This window comes from Dermacentor albipictus, chromosome 1 (genome assembly GCF_038994185.2).
Source record: "Dermacentor albipictus isolate Rhodes 1998 colony chromosome 1, USDA_Dalb.pri_finalv2, whole genome shotgun sequence".
NCBI lineage: Eukaryota > Metazoa > Arthropoda > Arachnida > Ixodida > Ixodidae > Dermacentor > Dermacentor albipictus.
Window position 1 is genome coordinate 168,158,025 of NC_091821.1, and position 22,227 is coordinate 168,180,251.

General features: G+C 44.6%; 1 protein-coding gene across 2 annotated transcripts in view; it reads right to left on the bottom strand.

Moving 5' to 3' along the window:
• Positions 1-22,227, bottom strand: part of LOC139051896 (serine/arginine repetitive matrix protein 5-like) — a 77,449-nt gene that overhangs the window by 40,181 nt on the left and 15,041 nt on the right. For both annotated transcript variants that reach the window (XM_070528939.1, XM_070528935.1), the window contains exons 6-8: positions 12,726-12,789; positions 8,854-8,985; positions 784-876 (exon numbers count right to left, since the gene is read on the bottom strand). In XM_070528939.1, coding sequence (XP_070385040.1) covers positions 784-876; positions 8,854-8,985; positions 12,726-12,789 — 289 coding nt within the window. The remainder of the gene's footprint in view (positions 1-783; positions 877-8,853; positions 8,986-12,725; positions 12,790-22,227) is intronic.

The window sequence follows — 22,227 nt, forward strand, 5'->3', positions numbered from 1 at the left end:
GATAAGGACATGACGTGTACAAGACAAGAAAATCTGTTTACTTTTCATTGCAGCAGCGAAGCTACTTCGTATCGTGCAATATAATGAATGCAAAGGTAGAGAAGTCACGGATGGTCCTCAGAAACCAAAGGTGATGAAAGCCTGGAATACTGAGATAAGGCTATGCATGGCAGCGAATGTTGCCGATCTTGCTCACGCAGCAAGTCTGGGTCATGCGTGATTGCCCACTCCTGACAAAGTTGCAACGTTTGAAAATGGCTGACAAGTGGCAACAGCAATGTGACCGACAGATTGGTGTGGCCGCTCTGCCACCCTGACAACAGCCAGCTCCATCGGGGAATGCACCATGGCTCAATTGTTCGAATCATCCCTCACAGCGTGAAAGGCGGTTCACAAAATTGAAAATTCAACACATTGTAAGCTAATGGGCTTGGGCTGGGACTTTTGAAAAAGTCGTATCATCTCGAAGCTCGTATCAGGTGTGATTGTATCACCGAGATTCTACTGTAATAAAGATTATGTGTAATCGAAAACTAAGGTCTATAAATGCAAGAAATGTCAACACAGCCAAAGCATGGAGGCAGAAATGATGTGGTACAGCCCACATCTGCATGTTTTATCAATGTAATTGTACCGCTGCACCATAAGATATTCTAAATTTAGTTTTGATGCCGTGGTCAACAAATGTTTCCTCCCAAGAGTACAACATTGACCATTTGGGATGCATTTCCACAACAGCACATCAACAACGGATTTATTTGTTCACCGTTGAAGCCAACCTACCTCATCAGGACTCCAAATCTGAACCACTTCATCTGTAGTGATGACCGAAATCAGCTCCTCACCAGTCCGATGCCTCACCCACTGCATCTTGTTCTGAGAGGCAAAGCGAATATGAAGAACAGAAACAAATTAAAAATAAATGTAACTGTTATTTTCATTCTTTTTTTTATATAACGAATTTCCTAAATGACTTCTAAAGCGAGCCTTACTTTTAATATGCTTCGCCGATCCCATATACCTTTAATGGGTCACTACTACACCACTTCAGGATACAAATGTTTATTATATTTTTTTTAATTCTTAAAATGCTGCAACAATCTATTTCGTTTCCCTCTCAATCTCACTGTTTTACAAAATTAGCTGACACTTCATCTACTTTTTTACCAAAGCACTGGCTTGTTCTCCTTGGAATGTTCTCAAATAGCTGGCCGCTACAGCAATTAGTGGAGGCCATATGGGCCAAGGTCAAGCAGTCAATATCCCGGTTTGTGGAATATTACTTTATTAATGCGTGCCTTTCAAGCATTTATGAATGTGCCTATCAGATGAGCAGGCCGGTGGAGCAATAATTCCAATGATGATGATGGCATACACGTTTTACTGGCACAAGGAGCAAACGCCGCCAAAGAGAGTCAAGCGATGCAAAAGAGTTCCAAATGTACATAGTACAGTGAAACCTTGTTAAACCGTAGTTGGCCGGAGCTCGGAAAAAGTATGCACTAAACGGTAGTACTCCTTCACCGAAATAGTGCGAGATCACCCACTTACCTGTCAGATAGAGTGCGATGAAAGGGCCAAAAACATGCAGTATTTATTAATTTCGCGCGACAAAAGTGCTATTTTTGTTCAATGCTGCGACGGCCTAGCAGCGATGACAGCGGCCTCAAACTTCCTTAAGCTGCAAGCCAGCTTTTCCGCCATCCCATTCTTCGCAGCGAACACCCACATGAGGTTGACACAACGCGCAGATTTTTCCACTGTCGGGCCTGAATCACCCATGCTGTTGCTCTCAATGGCATCCTCATCACTGTGATTAGGTGACACTTCGGCAATAACAGAGGCAACTAACCTCGAAAAATCCGACATCTTTTTGCAGTTCCAGCAGCACTGCTCAGCATCTTCTACACATTCCAAATGCCACACACTGAAGTCAATGGTAGATCCCTCTCCATACTAGTGCAGACTTCATGCTGAGAACAGTACGAACGATGTCCAATTTTTCTTTTTTGCTGAACACCCGGTTTTTGTCCGAGCTTCGGCATGATGCGAGCCCTCGCTTGCACGATGTCACAACACAGGCCACCCCTAGGCAGCCACAACACACTCTGGCTCAGCGCCGAAATGATGATGATGTTAATGTGACTTCACCCTTTCAAGCGTCCTCTGCGTTTGCGCTTGGAGGTCGTTCTAATCTCTGAGGCTCATTCTTCTGCCTAGCCGACCTACCATCGTGATTGTGCTACGAAAAGTGCACACACTATGTGCTAATCGAGAGGTACGCAATAAGCTGGTACAATTAAAGTCAGGGATATGACTTTACTACTTTTAAAACAAAACCACTGTTTAAGCGAGTACGGTTTAACGAGGCTTTACTGTATTAGAGGTCAATAGAAACAGGCTTGACTATAGTACTACTAGACGACCCCCAAACCTTAAAATGTGAACACTACAGTTGAAGCTAAAAAATACTAAAATTTGGCAAAAATACTAAAAAGGTGTCTAAGTCAAGACATTGATTGCTTACTTAAATACTGTAGACTCGTTTATTAGGTACGATGTGAACAGACACCGTTTTATAATCGCAGCAAGAACAATGGTGCCACAGACAAAAGAATATTCACGAGGTTTATTTGTCTTGATCAAATTATTTGCAGAACAGCAGCCTAAATTTTGGTTGCTGTTATGCAGTGGTTCTACAAAAGACTGACTCTGCTGCAGGTAGGTTTAAATAACCAAGAGGATACGAAAAATCAGGCTTTGAAAAATAACTCGCAGAATGCATTTGCGTTATAAAAAATAAATCGGTTTTGCCCTCAACTGGATGCACAATCTTAAGTTGTGAAATTACTGGTGTCAATACATCTACTGTAAAGCCCTAAAAATTGTGCATATTACAATAAAACTGTAAATAGTTGGCAGGTATGCACTAGTAACGTAAAATCATATTTTTTTTTTCACCACTCACCACTGCATCGGACAAAGGCTGTACCGCTGTTAGCACCGGGATCGCATTGCGATCATGAAATTATCACAAAATACAGCCCGCCCACAGGGGTTTGGGAATGTGGCAGGATTGTACTTTGACATAGTGGTACTCCTGTACATGAGATTGTCCAACATGCAGAGTTTTCATCATCTAAGACTTCTTTGTGTGTGAGCATAAGAGGAAGGGGGTATGCAACACAAACGAAAAGTAATAATGAATTACCATCAACTAGCCCGAACCTACATGCCGTTGTTTTCTGATCACTACATACTTTTTATCATAATGAATGAGCACTTATCTGCGACATAGTGCTTCAGCAGAATACCTCCCACATCATGTTCATTCATTTACATAAGCTCCATAGAAATAAAGTTAAAAACAGAGTAACATAAGAACAGGAATACAGGTTTTTTTTTTTTTTTCCAGGAAAGTTAGTGAAAAAGTGCCCCCTCATCTTCAGCATAATTTCTCTCATAGTCTGGCGAATATTGTGCCACCATTGTTGTTCTTGTCGCAATTGCGAACTTCGCAAATGTGCGTTACTACTGTCACAGGGTGCAAAATTAGCAGGTCTGGGCTATAGCGGCATTCAAAAACAATGCTATAAAGTATGCAGAAGCGAACGTGAGCATTACGGTACTGCACCAATTGCCTGCATTGACAGTGGTTGCAACTGTTGAATTTCATTGAAAGCTTCAGTCTACGACCGCCCCTTGGACTTGAACACCCTGTGCTGGCATTAATTTGTGACCATTGCAAGCAAGAACAACTATCCATTGGAATAAAGTGGCAGCGCAGACAACAGGTCTCGCCAGCCACTGCAGTCTGAACACTGCGCAAGAAACCTGAAACTGCCATCGTTGGGAACTAGACCACCAAAACAAGTGAACAGACTACAGTGTGCTGCAATAATCGCTCCCATGCACCTCAGGTGCCCAGTGTGTCACACTCATTGACAGATGCCAATGTTACACATGCCTAGTGTTACAATGTTACAAATGCCTTGGACATCCCCAATGATGTGCTGTGGGATGTCATAAGCAGCTAGCAGCCACCCCCAGACGAGAATCCTGACAGTTTACATACTCTTTTAGTCCCCGAGAACGTATGAGCCAAATGGTCGAATAAAGTATGTTCTGTGATTGGCTGTATTCAAGATTCTTTTATTTTATTCACCTCAAAGCCAAGGCTTTACCTATATTCCGATTTTTACAGTATGCCAACTTGAGTTTCAGAAAATTGGTTTTTGGTTTTAAACAGAATAGACCTCTATATACCAGGCCAATTAGGCGTACGTGAACTGCATTGTGGCAATTTTTAGTGAAATGACAAAGATGCTGCAGCCACTGATATCACCATCAATTGTAGTCTTTTCTCCCGCCCCTCTGGGAGTCGTGGATGACAGATGGTGAGCACAGCCACACTTCACCTGGGCGCATCAGACACTTCGTTTGGGGAGCTGGCCAAGTGGGTCCGCGATGCCTGAGCCGCAGTGTCCGTGTCTACCGTAACTGCAGGCTTCAGGAAAGCTGGCCTAATTGCATGTGCTCCCGAGTGCAACAGTGAAGCGCAATCCAGCAGCAATTCAGAAGCCAACGAAGGTGACCCAGCGATGCTACCAGCCAAAGTGGCTGAACTTATTGAGAGTGCATCAAAGGACAAGATCTTTGAAGGCTTCAAGTGACATGCAATAAATGTTGCTTTCCTGCACCTGAGAGTTGTTAGAAATTCTTTCTGCTGCTAGAATTTGCAGCTCATAAAGATGTTATACATGATAATTCAGGGCCCTGAAATGGTTAAGTACGGTATTGTGCGATGAGTGTACAAGCGTGTAGATTCATCCCGCCAACCAAGTTCAAATTTGTGCATCGTATACAATTTTACAACAATTTTGTATTGACAATGAATGCAAACATGCACATGCATCACAGCCCATTGCTTATAGTATTTATTAGAATATAAGGCAATGTTTTCTCCCACAATCCTAGACTTGAAGTCAGCTGATGGATTCAGTTACCATATTTCCTCGCATAAAGATCGCACTTTTCTTTTTAAAAAATTGACAAAAATTTAGGGGTGCTATCATTATGCAAAGTAAGTTTTCCGCGAAAAAAACAATTTTTTTCAAGTGTTGGCGTATGAATAGGTACACTTCTAAAGTATCAATGTAAATGTGGCTACTGTCATTGCCGCTGGCGATTTGTTTCGTGCCCACGAGTGCAGACGAAGAATTGAGAGGCGCCTTTCTTGTTGTTGACCACAACCATTATAAAGCCTACAAATAATAAAGCCAAGGCAAGTTCAGTTGGAGATTTTTTTTTTTTTTGGAATGGCGGAGAGTGGTGAAAGTGATGAAAGGAATGAAACTGGGCATCTGATCTGTTTGGTGCTTGCAGACCGCTTGGTAAGTCTTGAAGAGTCGTTCGCGTAGCATTCAACAGATAGCAAGCACAATCATCATCAGCTAGACTTGGCACGCAACATATCGCTGCGGCAAGTTCGGGGTGCGATCATTATGTGGGAAAGAAAAAAAATTAATTTTGATGACAAAATTCAGGGGTGTGATCATTATGCGAGTGTGATCATTATGCAAGTAAATACGGTATTCTTTTGCCACATCTACAGCAAACTAGATTTTAGATGGCAGAGCAATTAGTAGCAACTAATAAACCTTGGCAGGCGAGGCAGTACTGTATTTTTGTATGTATAACCCACACCGAGAATTCTAAAAATTTAACACCCTATGCAATGTGCAGGTTATAAGCGAATTTCACCTTGAGGTACAACTTCATGGCAGTGCAAATTTTGCCGTCTGGTGTGGCTTCACAGCAGTGCAGCATACACTGCCCTAAAATAAAGTCTCACCTCAAGGTAAAATTCCCATATAACTTGCACTGATTGTTTTGGGCAATCCCCACCGAGTCTGTATATTCTGTCGGCTACTCTATATCGCCTTATACATAAGGTGATATATAGTGCAAACTTAAGTGCATACTGAAGTTCGTTTTCTTGGGTCCCCGAACTGCACCCTTGCCATATAATCGAATCAATGTGGTATTTCAGTGCCTGTTCTAATTTTTCAGATTGGTGTTACTACTCACGTGTTCCTCTCTTCCTTGCTGTTATTTTGTGCTGCACAAGATTGCACCACACCAACTCACTTACTCGTTTATTTTGCCTCATTACAGCCTGTCACGCTAGCTAGTAACACTGCGGAGGTTGCCAGAAGAAACTGAAAGTGATAAACATTGAAAGAAGTAGGCATAATTTCTGGGAAATATGAAAATGCTCAACTCTTGACTATAATAATGGATTACATTATACAGTCGAACCCACTTATAACGATACCAGTTTTAACAATACTGTATATCGGTTATAACAATGAGAAGTTGCTGCACCATCGACTTTGTATGTTTTCCATGGTGAAATAACCCGCTTACTAAATGCCCCAACGCCGCATTATGGGTTATAACGATGAAGTCTGGCTGCTGAGTGTCTAAGTCAAAAAGTAGTGAAATGTGTAATCCTTGAAAAGAAAAAAGAAAACAAGAAATTCAAGCCGCTGCACAATGGGCCGCTGCACAATGGGCCGCTGCTCCAACAGCCACAGCGCACTCATTTTCCAGTAATCTCCGCACAGCTCTCTCCCGTCGCCCTTCCACCTCTCTGAACACGAATAGCAGTGCGGCAGTGTGGAGCCCATAGCTCCACACCGCCCCACCCTCCAAAACATGAACGGCACCAACTGCGCCGCAAGCAGATTGCTTGCATGTTACTCGCTGGTTCCTCATTCAGTGCAGTTCTGCGAAAAGCTTAATGGCTCGCGTTCGTTTTTGTTGGTTGTGTCACAGTCGTTCCTGGCCACGCGGTTTCTCAACTTCGCTTGACTCGCCCCTGAAACGGAAGATGGCTGATCCACCCACTGATCAACAGCAATGCACGCCGTTGCCGATGAAATGAAAGCACACGGCTATAGATTTGAAAACTAAGTGTTTCTAACCAATGAGATGATCGTGGCGATGACACGGTAAGGCAGGCTGTCTCAACATTGTCCTCACAGGAAGCCCAGCATGATTTAGTCCCTCCGGGGCTTCGTTTTCGCGAGAGACCTTCCACTGCACTACGTGGAGCGCTTGGATGCCTTGCAGAAGGATGTCGGCAAGCTTCGCGTAAAGCATGCATGGTTGACGGACATAAGCTTTTCTCGTGCAAGCCAGTGAGAAGTACATGGTGCGATGCTTGCGGCGATCTCTCCTCAGCGTTTCTTCTGGATTTCTCAAGCTGACAGGCTGCCACGGCAGCCCTCTCGCAATTATTAAACAGCCCCTTTTGGGGCCACCAAAGTGATGCCTCGGAGGTGCTCGCATATTGCTTGCCACCCGTGACACCTCTTTGCAGTTGTTATAGCAGTGCCATCCTTTCACGCTGACAGCCGTGGCTTGTTAAGGTACGGACACACTGGCGGCAAGACGCGCGCGGCACGCCGCCGGTGGCAGGAACGCCGCGCGGCAGAGAGGCCACATCGGTTGTGCGCGCAGCGGCCGCCGTGGAGTCACGTGACAGCGCTGATCTCGCCTTGTCTCGAACTGCGCGAGCATAGGCGCGATATCGCGGTTGTCGCGCGCTTTTTCCTTGCTCGGTTAGCAGACAGCGCACTGATCGCGTTGATTCCTGCAATGGCAGATGCAGACGACGATGAGCGTTTTGGTCATTGTGTGTTCTCTGCTGTTGCGACGGCGGCGCGCGCAAAAGGCACGCAGACGAAGCACTAGTGCTGCTTGTCGCGGCTGGCTCGGAGCGCTCGGTCGTCGATCGTGGTTCCGCCGCCGCCGCTGGAAGTTAACTTCGGCAGTAGCCAAGAGGTGGCACTTAGGAGAAAGCCCGGACGTCTCTCATTGGTTCGCGGCACGTGGCAAGCCGCCGAAAATGGCTCCTCGACCCATCCTCTGCGCAGCAGACCAAACCGGTTCCGCGGCAGGTTTCGCGGCACGTGGCGCGCCACCGCCGGCATGCCGCGCGCGATTTGACGCTAGTGTGTCCGTACCTTTGCACGCAATCAGAGCGCCCAGGAAGCAGTTAAACGACTGAAGTATAAACCCCATGCAAGCGATCTTGCACGTGACAGCGACAAGCGCCGCGATGGAGATGGCTGTCGCGTTCGCTCGTCGCCTACAAGTTGCACCCCATGCGAGCGATGACTTCGAGCGACGTCTCCCCAGTGTTGCCGGTATGAGGGCAGCAATACAGGCACCGAAACTAGTGTGACGCATGCTTTATTAACTTAAGTTGATGTATTTTACTGTAAAAAGCAGCATAAATATTTCTGAAAGTATTGCAGTAGGTTCTTATCCTTGCACCTATAAAAATTCAATCGCTTGCTCGTTCCATGCGACAATCGGAAGTACTGGAGTTATGTACATCCAGTTCCCCCTTTGCGCTATTGGCTAGTCGCTCATAGCACTTCCGGGCGACGAGTGACGAATTCTAGATTTGCAAAACCAAGCGATTGCGCGAACCCGTCGCTCGTCGCTGTCGCGCACAAAATCGCGCTAATGGGGTTTAACCTTGAACACAATCAGCAGTCGGGCAGAGGAAGGTGGTGGGGAGGGGCACTGGCCTCCCTGCCCATATAGTTTTCTCATATCAGCTCTGCCATCCCCTTATTTCGATTTTTTCATACAACCCAGTTATAACAATTATCAGTTATAACAATGGAATTTTCGTGGCACTTGGAATATTATTATAAGAGGGTTCAACTGTAAAAGATTTTTATGCACTAAAGTGTCGGTGTGGGGCTCTTTTTGAATCATAACATTGAAATTCAAGCTTTTCCCAGAATAAGCATGCAGGTAGCGCGCACTTACAATAGAGCAGTTGCAGTTAAGGGTGGTCTGTAGCGCATCATCCTCGTCAGTCTGGCTGATGTCAAACAGGTTCACCAGGCCATCCATGCTGGACGAGGCCATGCAGTTGGGCTTCGTTGGATGGAACTTGATCTGACGCCCACGGGAAAGATGAGCTGTGGTTTGCTAACCTGCACACGGCTTTTTTTCTGAATGGGCCCTACTGCTGCTATGCTGCAGGTGCCCATGAATGCCTACATATCCATATTTTCCACCCACAAGTGGGCTTCGATCCTAACGTGTCAACATACACATAGCTAGACGGTGCTACGTTTTCACCAGCTAGCCTGCTAGATATAATGCAGCTAAAAACCAGCAGTGCATTATGTTTAACAACACACAGATGGGAAATGCCTCAGAAAAACTACATGCAGCTCTGTTAAGATTTAGTTTATGCCTGGCACATTTGCAATAACATTACGAGAGCTGTTAACTGTGCTTCTGGTTTTTAAATAATGCCACTGCAGAACAAAGTTGCATTCATCTGAAATGCCTGATAAATGTCTAGCTTTAAAACAGGCTAAACTGTTGCACTAAAAGGTGCAGGCTCTTGCTCTAAAAAGACTATTTCACACCACAAAGCCTCATATACATAAGCTGTTATATTACTGTCCACAAGTGCCTCCTTCCTGTACTTTCATCTGATGGTACAGTAGAACCTGGTTGATACAATCCTGGTACGTACGATTTTCTGGCGCCAACATTCACTGTCGAGAACACAAAAATTACCCAATAGAGTTACGCTCATCTTTTACCAGTTTATACATTTTCGGAAAGCACAATATTTTGGCACCAACGTTCCATATCTCACCAAAATGCGATTGTATGATACGTGTTCCAGCCACTAATCCCATATAAACGAGAAAATGTGCGACGCACGAGCAATCGAGAACAAAGCTGCCTGCTGTAATACTAGCCCACCCGCCTCACGTGAAAAAACTGGTGCACACCCAGTTTTTTACTCCAGCACCAGCAAATCACCTCCCAGGTCATCGCACGCAACATTCATTCACAGCTATTGCCGACAAACCCTATTGCTATAAGCATCTCCACCTATCTGTTTTACAACACGTGTGGTGTAGTGCCGTTGGAAACGTACTGCACACTTTTAGTAGGCGATAACCAAAACACGCTGTAGTTCGCTGTTACAGGTGGCACGTTGCGAGCGTCACATTTCGCTCCGTTTCAGTTTTCCGGCGCCGTCTTAAGACACTATGCAATAGGAAAAGAACCAAGTGCGTCTCGAACCACCATTACCCCACCAGCTCGACGCATGTTGGCATCTCGTGCCTCATGCAGCAACGATTCGCGCAACACTTGCCTCACGTAAATGTCAGCTACCGACGAGTCTGTCAAATTTTTTTTTTATTTTGGATCATACATTTCCTTCGTTGGCAAGTTTTTTTCTTGCATTTTTTTCCCAACATGTACGAACCAGGTTCTACTGCACATTTGGGTGATCGTTTTAGAGCGCTCCAGAGCACTCTGCATGTGCACATTACACTTGGCTGGTTGAAATCGAGTGCTCTGAGCACATTCGGCTGGTTCTCTTGGAGCACTCTCACTTTCGACTTGGGAACGTGACTGAGATCTGGCAGAGTTCCAGTCCCGTGACTCCTGTAGCTTCGGCTGTTCGCATGGCTCCTGCCATGGTGGTAGCGAGCGGGTGCATCAGCACCTGTATGCTTTGTTTGTTTAGCACCGATGTATTTCCTCTTACGGCCTCCGATTGCTCTGGCAAGCGGCTCCACGTGCAACTTTGTCTGGCTACAATCTAAAGCGGGCTCCGCGTCGTTGGAAGCGGAGTTGGAGCACAGTAGAAACCAGCCAAATGTACCATTAGTTAGGAAGCAGCACTGTCACCGCACCCTCTACACACTCATTTTTTGAATAAGTGCCACCAGCGATATTTTTGAAGTCTTAAGGGAACACTACCAAGGGCCTAGGGATAAACATGAAATAACCTTAAACTTAATTTTCTTGGAGTGCTACTTGTGGTACTGAGCTGTGCACTTTTGTTCAGCATAATAATATGCAGCTCTGACCCACAAACATTGCTCAAGTCATGCTTGCTTGGACATTTTTGCACAAAACTGCCATAACCCAGCTGAACTTGTACAATACTAAAAGGGCATTGCAACCGCAATACTATCAACTTCAGCTGCAGAATTGGCCATCCCTGACAGGCTAAGCGCTAACCAGATTTTAAACGGGGGAAGGGGGGGGGGTTATAGCTGATAAATATGACGCACCAAAGAAATGAGTTTACTGTAGAAATTAGATTCACCAATATCTTTCCTGTGGTCGAATGACCTGCCACAGTGGCTTAGCGGCTGTGGCAGTGCACTGATAAGCCTGGGGTTGCGTGCTCCCTATTCCCAGCCATGGTGGGCACAATTGAATGGAGGTGAAATGCAAAAATGGTCATGGTACCATGCACAGGGTGCACATTAAAGAGCCCCTCACCAGGTCCGGTGATCTTGAGCTGACAAGCGCCGTGCATACAGCACGCAATAACGATTGTGCCTGCTAAGTATTACATTGCTACACCCCAGAAAGAGCCGAGATTTCAAACCGAACGCTGTTTGCCCTTCTCTTCGCGGGTGCCGTGCTCCCAGCCGGAGAGTTGATGAACATAACACAAGTGCACCTACGTACAGGGCAGCACTGTGACATCGCTCATAGTGGCACGTGATTTAGAGAACTATTCAAGGCAACATCTGTTATTTGTGTAATCTGTTGCTTCAACAGACGAATTAAAGTTTAGAAAAATAATAAAAGAGAAATTGAATGTCTGAGTGTTTTTGTTTTACTTCACAACATAGCAAGAAAGATGTACTTCCGCTTCGTGTGCTTGTTCCCACGTCACGCAGTTGAGCACGCAGACAAACGAAACTATGTCATTTTCTGCCATGTTCCAGCATGTGATCATGCTCTGCGATCTGCTTGCGTCTGCCTCAGTGTTCGTGTAGCACTGACTTATATCGCTAGTCAGAAGTTCTCGTGCACAGTGTGCAAAAGTGCGGGCTGCACGAAATGAGTCAAAGGCTTACGTGCAAGACGGTCAGCAGAAGTGCACTGCACAGCAAAAAAGTAAGAAACAAATAATAAAGAAGAAAGGGCCTGTGACATATGCGTCACGCAATCCTCCAGCTCCGGTATGGGAGAACGCAGGAAAGGAATTTCGCTTGCAGAGGCTAGGCGGGGCAAGCGGAGCGAGTGTCTATATTGGTGGTGGGTGCTCACCTTCTGAAATTATGGGTTTGAGGCGCTGAAATATTTTTATCTCGGCTCTTAATAAACCAATTTGAAAAATTTTTGCAGTAGAACACTCCCGAAAGGGCACGTAAAAACTTCCAGCATATAACCAAACTTTGATATGTGACCTGGTGAGAGGCTCTTTAAAGAATCCCAGGTGGTTAAAATTTATCTGGAGCCCCCTACTATGGCGGGCCTCATAATCAAATCATGGTTTTAGCACATAAAAACTTATTTAATTTGTAGTTAATGAGCAACTAGTTGTCTTTTTTATGTCAGAATCAAACTTTCTGCATGTGACAGTTTCCTGTAAAGTCCTGGACTGGAATGGCGACTATTCGAAACCAGCTTGGAAACTACAACCTACAATGCAAACTGTAGGTATTAGTCATTTTTTTCATAGCATTTTTTTTGCCAAACAGACTTTCTTCTTCTAGGGCAAACACATCCATTGTAATCCTTTCAGCTTTCGAGGTACAAAGATTACACTTAGCTACCAATATGATTACAATAAATATCTTAAAAATTTAATTATGCTCTATACAGGAAGCTACATAGAATAAATATCCTCCTACCTGAGTGATGTCATCATTATGAGAGTCCCAGTAGCCACCGAGGATTTTGTTGCTCCTGAAATCCCTGAAAATGAACAATGCCATGTATTTACACGGCTATTCACTGATAAACGATCATGTAAAATGAAGCACAAAGAGAAAAGTCAAGCACGAACTTTTGTTACACAGATTTCATAAAAGGGCACAATTTGTTTTCACATATAAACAAAGGAGCATTGTATATCAAAAATGAATGGCAACAGGCAGTGGACCAATAAGTATGAAATCTTTGCTTTGTTGCAAAGCATTCCCACACAAAATGTGCAGCCTATATGGCAAGCATACAGCTGCCCATTTTCTTAAGTGCACTGAAGATAGAGAGAATAGCTGTCAGTAGATAAGGCCAAGCACCTTGTTTTATTGATCAGGAACACAAAATGCCTAACCTGTTTTTGAGCTAATTTCTAAATTTTAGTTATAAATGCTGTAAGCAGGCACACTGTTTCCCCAATGATATGCACAGAAGATACCTGCAGCCTGATTGGCATTTCAATGCTCCACAGTAAAGAATAAGAAAAACATGTAAACGTAATATTTGGTCTAAAGATTTTTAGCACTGAAATACATTTATTGGTCCTTGATATACTAAAGTATGAGCTTGTTAATTCCAACTTCATGGGACTGGAAAGGATATCTGAATTATACAATTTTTGAATAAGCAAAGACATTTTTTTTTATTTAGCATAGATAACCCTTACATTACTCTGTCATTCAGACAATGTTCCTCAATCCCCATATGAAGGCAATCGGCTGGCTACGGTTACGATTTGCCCCGCCAATCATTATCATCATAGGAGGGTTAGTAGACCTCCATAAAAGTAACAACACTGTGGTATGTATCCCGACCAAATTCGCACTAAAGTGTGTCCACATATATATGCATACATACTCGAATTTATTAAGATGGTTATTCTATTTTTATTCCATTTGGTTTCAATAATTTGCATTCACAACCTAGTTTATTTCAGAGCAATTCAGGAGTAAAGAAGTGGAGTTTTAGGGTACTAGATTTCATTTTTGAAACAAATAATTAATATGTATCATCTCTGCTAATGGAGCCAATAAAAGGGCACTAAAAAGAAACAATAAATAAGTTAGCCTAGTAATTATTTGTTCAAAACATTATTCTTGTTAATTTTGTGTTATAGGTTGTTTATTAGAAAAAAATGAAGGTCAAATTTTATTTATTAAATTTAGTGCTCAAACCCCAGTGCCAGTACAATGTGACATCACAGATATGTTTATTTTTTCTCCCTCCTCCGTGCTTGAGCCATTGTGACTCAGTAAATGTTCTTGAAACTTGCTAAGTTAAATGTCTGGCTTCTCCAAATGCAATGTTGTCCATTCTCACTAATGAATTGAACAGGCCCTTGGTGCGTAAACTTCCAAGGCAGCATTGCCACCTGTCTTTCGCTTTTATGTCTTTTCTGGATTAGCCTTTTCTCGTGTTAAGAGCGGCTTCTTATTGCAATAGTAATTACATGGACACTCAAAGCCCATTTCCTCTTTCACCATGTTATGCTCAATTAAGTCCAAGTGCAAGGAGAGTGAGTGGCCAGCAAGCCATATGTAGTAGGTGTGAGGGCAAGCATGCAAGGGCAAGCTGAGTAAAAGGGTGGCCTGATGCACGCCATCGTCCAGCGTGCCCATATGTTGGAGGTCACGTGATCAAACACACACTAGAGAATGAGCACGCATCTCCTCCTCTAGCCCGGCAGTGGATGCACATGGCTACCCGTGCAATGTATGTTGGAGGTCATCTGTGACAGGTACCAGGCGAAGGGCAAGCATACAAGGGCAAGCCGAGATGGCTGGTGGCTTTATGCGCACCGTCTTCCCTTGCGCCTAGTTTTGCACGTCGCGTAATCCAGTTTTCGAGATGCGGCTCAGCTGAAATGGTGAAGCAAGCAGCAGCATGAAACGTTCACTTTGCAAAGTCCCCGTTTCTGCCGCTCATCAGCAAACGCTCGCAGTCATCAAGTAAGATCTGTTCATGTTTTTTGTCTATGGGCGTGACATCATGCTTGTTTAGTTAGCGAATGTTTATTGCAATTTATACAGCCTATAAAACTATGAAACTTACTTTTGAGTATTTTTTTACACTTTGCCATCACTATCAATACTTCATCATTCATTCAAGTGAAACAGCTACTTTCTTGGCATTGCAGAAGAGTTTACTACAGGGATGAAAGCGGTCAATGAAGTCTTGGAGAAGCTCTGGGAGCAGCAAATTTGGCACATTGGAGCAGGTTTGGAGCAGCTTGGTAAAGGCCAATATGAGTGAACTACAAGCATATGAAGAAATGGTGCTCCTTATTTGACTATGTAGAGCATTTTTAGATTATGACAGATCTGGGGAGGTACTCGTCCACCTAGTGGACATGTCCATTTCGTCTGCTGTTGAAGTTCTGATTGGCCCTACTGTAGCATGAAGCTCCAAAGTAAACGCATACAGGTTTCTCAGAAATCACCATTAAATTACATACCGGATGTGCAAACTAACTGTGGCCAAGAAAAAAATAAGCGAGGGCTTTCTGTGAACAGCACCCACTCTATGTTGATAGGCTTATGTTAGTGCTAGTCATATTTCTTTCTTCATTGTGAACAACTAATACTTAATTTTAATGAACTAACATTCCTTACCTCACTTATTCAATAAGGTGCTAATACAAAGGTTGCGGAAAATTCTCTCACAAAGTTTCCCATTGCTAAGTTAAGAAGTATGAAGAAATGAATGGGGAGGAGGTAAATGCACTACATGGGGCTTTTTGCAGAATTAATAAATGCAGCCTGTGGAGCCCAGTCACTCGTGCCCTAGAGTATTAAAGGAGTACAGGTATACTTTTGCCTCACTTTTTCTTTTGTTAGGTAGCTGCTTAACCCATAATCATGGTATAAGGCCTGAAATCCTCAAGTGTGCAACAAATCACTAATTACAGTGGAATGTTGTACATACATACCTGGCAGGAAAGCAGCATAACTATGCACTAAACAAGAGTATACACACCAGCAACAAAATACCAACTTCTAGCTCTTCATGTGCACCTTCGCCAAGAAAGAAATGCGATGCCACAGTATATGTTTACTAACATATGTCTCAAAGTTCTATTCTGCGACGCATTGTCTATCTCTGTCATCTCATTCCGCAACAACGAAATTTCCGCAAAAAAGAATTTTTTCGCGTTCCCCGCTGATTTCATTGTTGCAAGGTTCAACTGTAGTACAATATTCAGAAGCATTTGCGCGCATATTTTCATACGTTCTAAATGATCTCACAGCTGACACCATTCCATTAAAGGGCTCCTCACCAGGCCATCTAGCACATTTCTGTTACACACTGGAAGTTGTTACATGCCCTCTAGGGAGTGTTCTGCTGGAAGAAATTTTTCATTAATAGCCAAGATAGAAATATTTCAGTGCCACGAACCCATGAATTCAGGAGGCGAGGGCCACTGCCAAGACAGAGACTCTCTCCACCTGCCCTGTTTAGCCTCCGCAAACGAAATTCCTTCCTTGCATTCTCCCATAGCAGAGCTCGAGGATCGAGCGACATGTCACGGGCCCCGCCTTCCTTTCTTTTTTCCTCACTGTTTTTGCTTCGCGGCGCACTTCCACGGATGGCGTTGCGCACACGCTGTTGCGTTTGTCTCATTTCGCACAGCAGGCGAGACCAACTGACTAGCAGTATAAGTCAGTGCTACGCGAATACTGAGGCAGACACAAGCAGTTCATAAAACATGATCGCGGGCTGGAACACGGTAGAAAATTACACATTTTTGATGTCTGCAGGCGTGACTGCACGATGTGGGAACAAGCAGACAAAAGTACATCCAATGTGTCGACCAAGTTGAAATTTCCAAATTCCCCAAGCTTTCCAGGTTTTCGAGTGCTTATGCTAACCATTAGAGACACAGAGCTTTTGTTTTATGCCAAAGCGGCCTGACACCATGTTGCCAAATCACGTCACTCTCTAGTAAGCATGTTAAAAATAAAAAATTTAATCGAGTTTGAATAGTAAGGAGCAGTGTTTATTTTATTAAAAAAGAAAACAGAAAGGAAGGTTTATATCTTCGAAAAAGAATGGTAAAACCCATTATCAAACATTCCCAAACACAAATAAAAAGGAGATGCATAAAGAAATAAAATATTTTCGAAGATGAGCTATTTCTATCAACTGATAGCAAGCTGATTGGTGTGAGACCTGAACTCTGTCACACGTGAGATTCTCTCTCAACAGCTGGTAACCTCAACTGTCCTGACATACTTTCGGCCCACGCACAACGCCTCAGTGTTGCGTATCACTGCTTTAAATAGTTTATTTTAGTTTGTATTAGGGACACCTGCATCTCGGCGTCAGCCAACACTTTATTTTTTAAATCCATGCTTCTTTAAAGAAGGAGCGGCACGCTTCCTTTCCCATTAATTCCTCAATGTTTCGATCCTTTCTGTTCCCGTCCTCCTTCCGACGCACGTTCGCCCCACGGACCATTTGAAGCATTCTCTTGGTCAGTTGTACAGACATCATCCAATTTTTCGGACTCTCTAGGGACTGCGAGAACGTAAAAAAAAAATCAGGCAGTCGGAAAAAGTGAATGCGTCTTTTACTGCTCTTAAGGGCTAAACTCGCCCCAGGCACATCTGAAAAAGAGCTCTGAAGGCCTGCCAGTACACTTATTAGGCATATCAGTGCTCGCCGTTTGACAGGAGATTGCGGGTGCACGCGTGTATAATAAAGAAAAATGTACTGCGACCCGTGATGATTGCCCCTTCCTACGCTTGTTATGCTCACCACAATACTTTCGCGTATGTTTCAAGGTGTAACATTGATGTACAAAGGCGAAGTTGCCTTTCGAGAACCAGCATCATATGCAACACGCCGTGCTTTCTGAGCTTCGAAGCCAATGTGAAGGCCACAAAGGCGGAGTCAGTGCCATTGCTGACAGCGGTGAAATGAAATGAAAAACATGGCACATAATGGCAAGAAGCTTAATAGCAAACGTCGAAGCAGCTAGGACTAGCGTTGCTGCAGTAGTGGCTACGGCTGCCAGCAGATCTGCGTGTGAGTGCCGGTTCAAGGCAGCAAGGTAATCAAAATGGCGGCAGTGGTGGCTTTGATTATACAGTGAAAGCTCGTTAATTCGGAAAATCCTATAATTCGGCCTTCGCGCCTGGTCCCCACAATTATATATAGGAATCTATGGGACGAAACTCTCGTTAATTCGGACGGATTCCAGCCCACCTCGGATAATTTGGACGATTTCGGGCAGCCACCGAAGCTCAAAAACGAAAATACAGCAAACGCGGCACAAAAGTGATACCCAAACCAACGCCTCATTGCCCAAACGCAGCATCGTCATTGACATCAAGTGGCTGAAACTTGGCCAATCCAATCCAATTGGCTCGACTTGTGGCTGGATGGGTGCTTTTTTTTGTTTTTGCATGTGTTGCGCGGCCATTTTGTCGCTTTGTTGCTGTTGGTGCACTACATCCTTGCCACTGTTTTGCCGAGGACCGCTGGATTTAGCGCAGCTCAGTTATTGAACTTCATTGCTGCTTTTCTGTTGTGCGCCCGTGTCACTGCATTCTCCGCCGATGGCAACGCCGGCGAAGCGGCCGAAATACGAGGCGAAGGACTTGGCTACCAACGTGGAAATCTTGCAGGCCCTGAAGGACGGACTCTCTCGACAAGAAGCCACGAAGAAGTACGACGTGAAAAGAAGTACCTTGAGCACGTATGTGAAAAATGAAGAACAGATTCTTCAGGCATTCGAAAGCGAGAAGTTTCGAGCGTCACGAAAGCGTCTGCGAACAGCAGCTCATCCAGAGTTGGAAGAGGCTTTGCTTCGGTGGGTGGTCGACTCGCGTAATGCGAATCTGCCATTGAGTGGAGCCCTCATCATGGCGCAAGCCGAGAGGTTTGCACTGATGATGCATATCGATGCATTCAAGGTATCAGAAGGGTGATGCGCGCACTTCAGAGAGCGACATGGCCTCGTTTTTAAGACTGTGTGTGGTGAAAGAGGCGCTGCCAACAACTGGAAGAACGCTCAGCTGTTCGAGCACATCGCTGCCTACGATCCAAATGACATATTTAATGTTAATAAAACAGCACTTGTCTTTAAGGCTTTGCCAGACAAAACTGTGACCATGAAAGGAGATCCGTGCATCGGTGGCAAAAGATCCAAGGAACGCGTCACCATTCTTTTAGCCGCCAACATGACAAAAACAGAGCGCTTGCCGCTAATCGTCATTGGAAAGGCACAAAAGCCACGGTGCTTTAAAGGGACCCTGAAACGCTTTTGACGATTTTCTACAAACGTACTGAGTCGTTAGAGTAGATCCTTCTGATCATTAATTGACACATCTAAGTGCTCTGCGCAAAGCGTGTAATTTATTATAAGGTTTTAAAAATGCACATCGCTGCCGATCGCAGCGCACTGCTCGGCGGAATTTTAAGCCGCCCCTACCCATATGACATCAGTGGGGCGAGCTATCCGATTGGCTGACCAGGGCGCGTGATCGATAATTTTTCCAACTTTATAGTAACAAATGATCTTCGTAATAGTTAGAATGTTAGTTAATTTGTTTTTATAAAAAGAATGTAGCATAAAGAGAATGCACAAGAACAATTTTTCAGTACACTTAAGGGGGGATGCTAGGCTCAACAGTCAACTTTTGAACTACTGCATCAATTTTTATCAAATTTTCAGCGACTGTTTATAATCTGCTCATTAGAATATATTCGAAGTTTCAATGCGCTAGCTCAAACAGACAAAAAGTTATAGCTCTCATATTCAGCAATCATGTGTCTCAGCTTAGGAAAACTATCATTTCAAAAATAATGGAGATATATCAACTGTTTCTAATTAGATATCTTCTAGATGGTTCATAGTGCAAGATAAGACCGCTCGCATGCTTTTTATGCAATTTCTGTAAAAATGTCATCAGTCTAAAAACAAAGTTCAATTTTTTTGTTGTCATTACTTGTCAGACATCTCAAAATATTTTCGGTTAGAAACTATTTAGCACCCTAAAATGTATCTTATCTTGTTCCTGAGAAAATTTCAGTCTAGAAACCACCTTGAAAGCATCTTTTGGCAATGTAGTTTAGAAATGATTGTTTTCCTAACGGTTTTGTTTCCCCAAAAAGTGCAAACTCAGAAAAATGAGTTGAAAGATTTGAGAACATGCTATTTTATTTTGTGGTAAAATAAAATTAATCAAAGTGCCCTGCTCCATAGGTCGGGCCCTCATCTTCAACGCGACGCTGTTCTGTGGCAATTGCTTCAAGCCTTCTTTTCTTTTTCTCAACTTTAGAGCTGTCCATCGCCCTTGCCTTCGCTCGGGCAATGCTTTGATGGGTTGCTTGTTGGACGTGCTTCATCGTCTGGACTCCATGTTCTAGTTCCAGCTTGTCAAATACTCTCTTGATGCCACGTGCACCCTCATTAAATTCTAGTACAGCCAAGGCTGCTGCAGTCTCCACGGTTCTCAGGGATGCGAATTGGGTCTTCGGGCACTTCTTCCACTCTAGCGCATTGAAAGACTCGTTTGCATTCTGTGTCTGCATTCTTGAGCATCGTGCAAGGAGCTCTGGCTTACTAAGCCGGTTGTAGAGAGGCACAAGCTCTTTGGCAACGTCTCTGCTGAAAGCTGGACGATGGGGTCTTGGCACTGATGGCTTACCAGCTTCAACTAGGGCTTTGTGCCGATTGTAGTGGCACCATGAGTCCTCACCATGTGGACAGGCGTCATGTCGTGGGACTTCGTCCGTCGAGTAGGAATGAAAAAGTGTCGCAAATACTCCTCGTTGCATTTTTGTCACATCTGGAGCATTTTCTTTCAGGGCAGATGCATAGTAAGCAGTGAGTTTTTTTACCACGCTTTGCGTCAGCTTCCCCTTGCCTCCTAGACCTTTCGTCGTTTTCTTTAGTTTTTCAATTCCAGCATAAACACGTTTTGCGACATGATTTATGCAGTCTTCCTTCACAATCTCTTTATCATACAGCTGCAGGCTGGAGACATGCAGGAATGATTTGCTGTCGCCATCACAGAGCACTGTGGTGTATTGCATGTTGTGAAGCTCCTTAGAGCGACTGAATATTATGCCTGCAGCTTCAACTTCCATGGCATTCGACGATCCACTGAAGTTCTTCTGGCAGACCTCACTGTGTGCTTTTTTCCAATCTTGATGTCCATCCTCACCTTCTTTGGGACCATAGTTGCAGCCATGGCAATAGTTGCATTGCACAGCAAAATCCAGCACCAACCCAGTTTCCAGCTCGATAGCAATGCCGAGCCCAAAGTGTGAGGTGTGGCCGTGTTTATGCCAAGTTCCGTCATAACTTACACACATGTCCAAAAGTTGAGTGGAGCCAGCAACGGAGTTGATTGCCCTCACAGCGGCTCTGGCTTCGCACATGACATCAGACGCAGCTTCCATAGCGGCTCTGTGCACCTTCTCCGCTACTGTCTGGTATGTTTTGTGGTGCATGGGCATTGGCGCGTCCATACCCGCAAAAAAGTTTGCCATGGTTTTGTAGTTCATGCCGCAGTTACGGCTTGCAACCACGAGGCGCAATAAAAGCTCAGGCTGCCGACTGGACTTCACAGGTGGAGCATGCGCGGCCTTCTTGACTTCACCACACCATCTACACATCACGACAAACTCCAGATTCACACCCGCACCGATTTCTTCCAAGTCCAACGACTGTCCGTGACAATGCGGGCACAGAAGCGATGTTACCACCACCTTTATGGCTGTAACTTTTACAAAACGGTAGCCGCTGGGCTCCGGCGTTTCCTCGCTTTCGTCGGCAGGACCCTGGCAAAGTAGCGCGACCTTCCTTTCAAATGTCGTCAATTGGCACTCACCACCATCAGCAGAACCAGTAGACATTTCCATAGGTGACGAACCACCATCGGAACTTGTAGGGTTCGCATCAGCCGCCGGCAGCAGGCTTGGGCTTGGCGAACGCACAGGCAGACGCTCACTTGCTGGCGGTCGCCCAGTGCTGTTTAGGCCTCTCGCTTTTGTCGTGCGTTTTCGCTTCCCGAAGCTTTTCCGTGTCGAAGCCTTCGTTGCGGGCATCTTCGGGTCACACCACCGGCCACCCGATGATAGCAATAAGCTCACAGAAGGAAGATATAGCAACACATAGCAAGCGTCGAGCGCAACCAAAGCAGGAACGACTCCAAATGGCGCAAAAACAGCGTTGGGTGGTCACGTGGTACATTTCCGCCAATCCGAGCTCCTGTTTCGGTTTGCCACCCACTGCTTCGGTTCGAGCTCCTGTTTCGGTTTCTGCGGCCAGTAATATGCCTTTCTTTTTTAGTTCTTTGATAGTTGCCTTGCATAGTCTCGATGGAAAGTATTCCGTCACTAAACAGCGCGAAAAACAAACTTTCTATCACAGGCATTCACTTCACGTTCGGTTTTTTGCGCGCACCGCGGCCGCGTCTT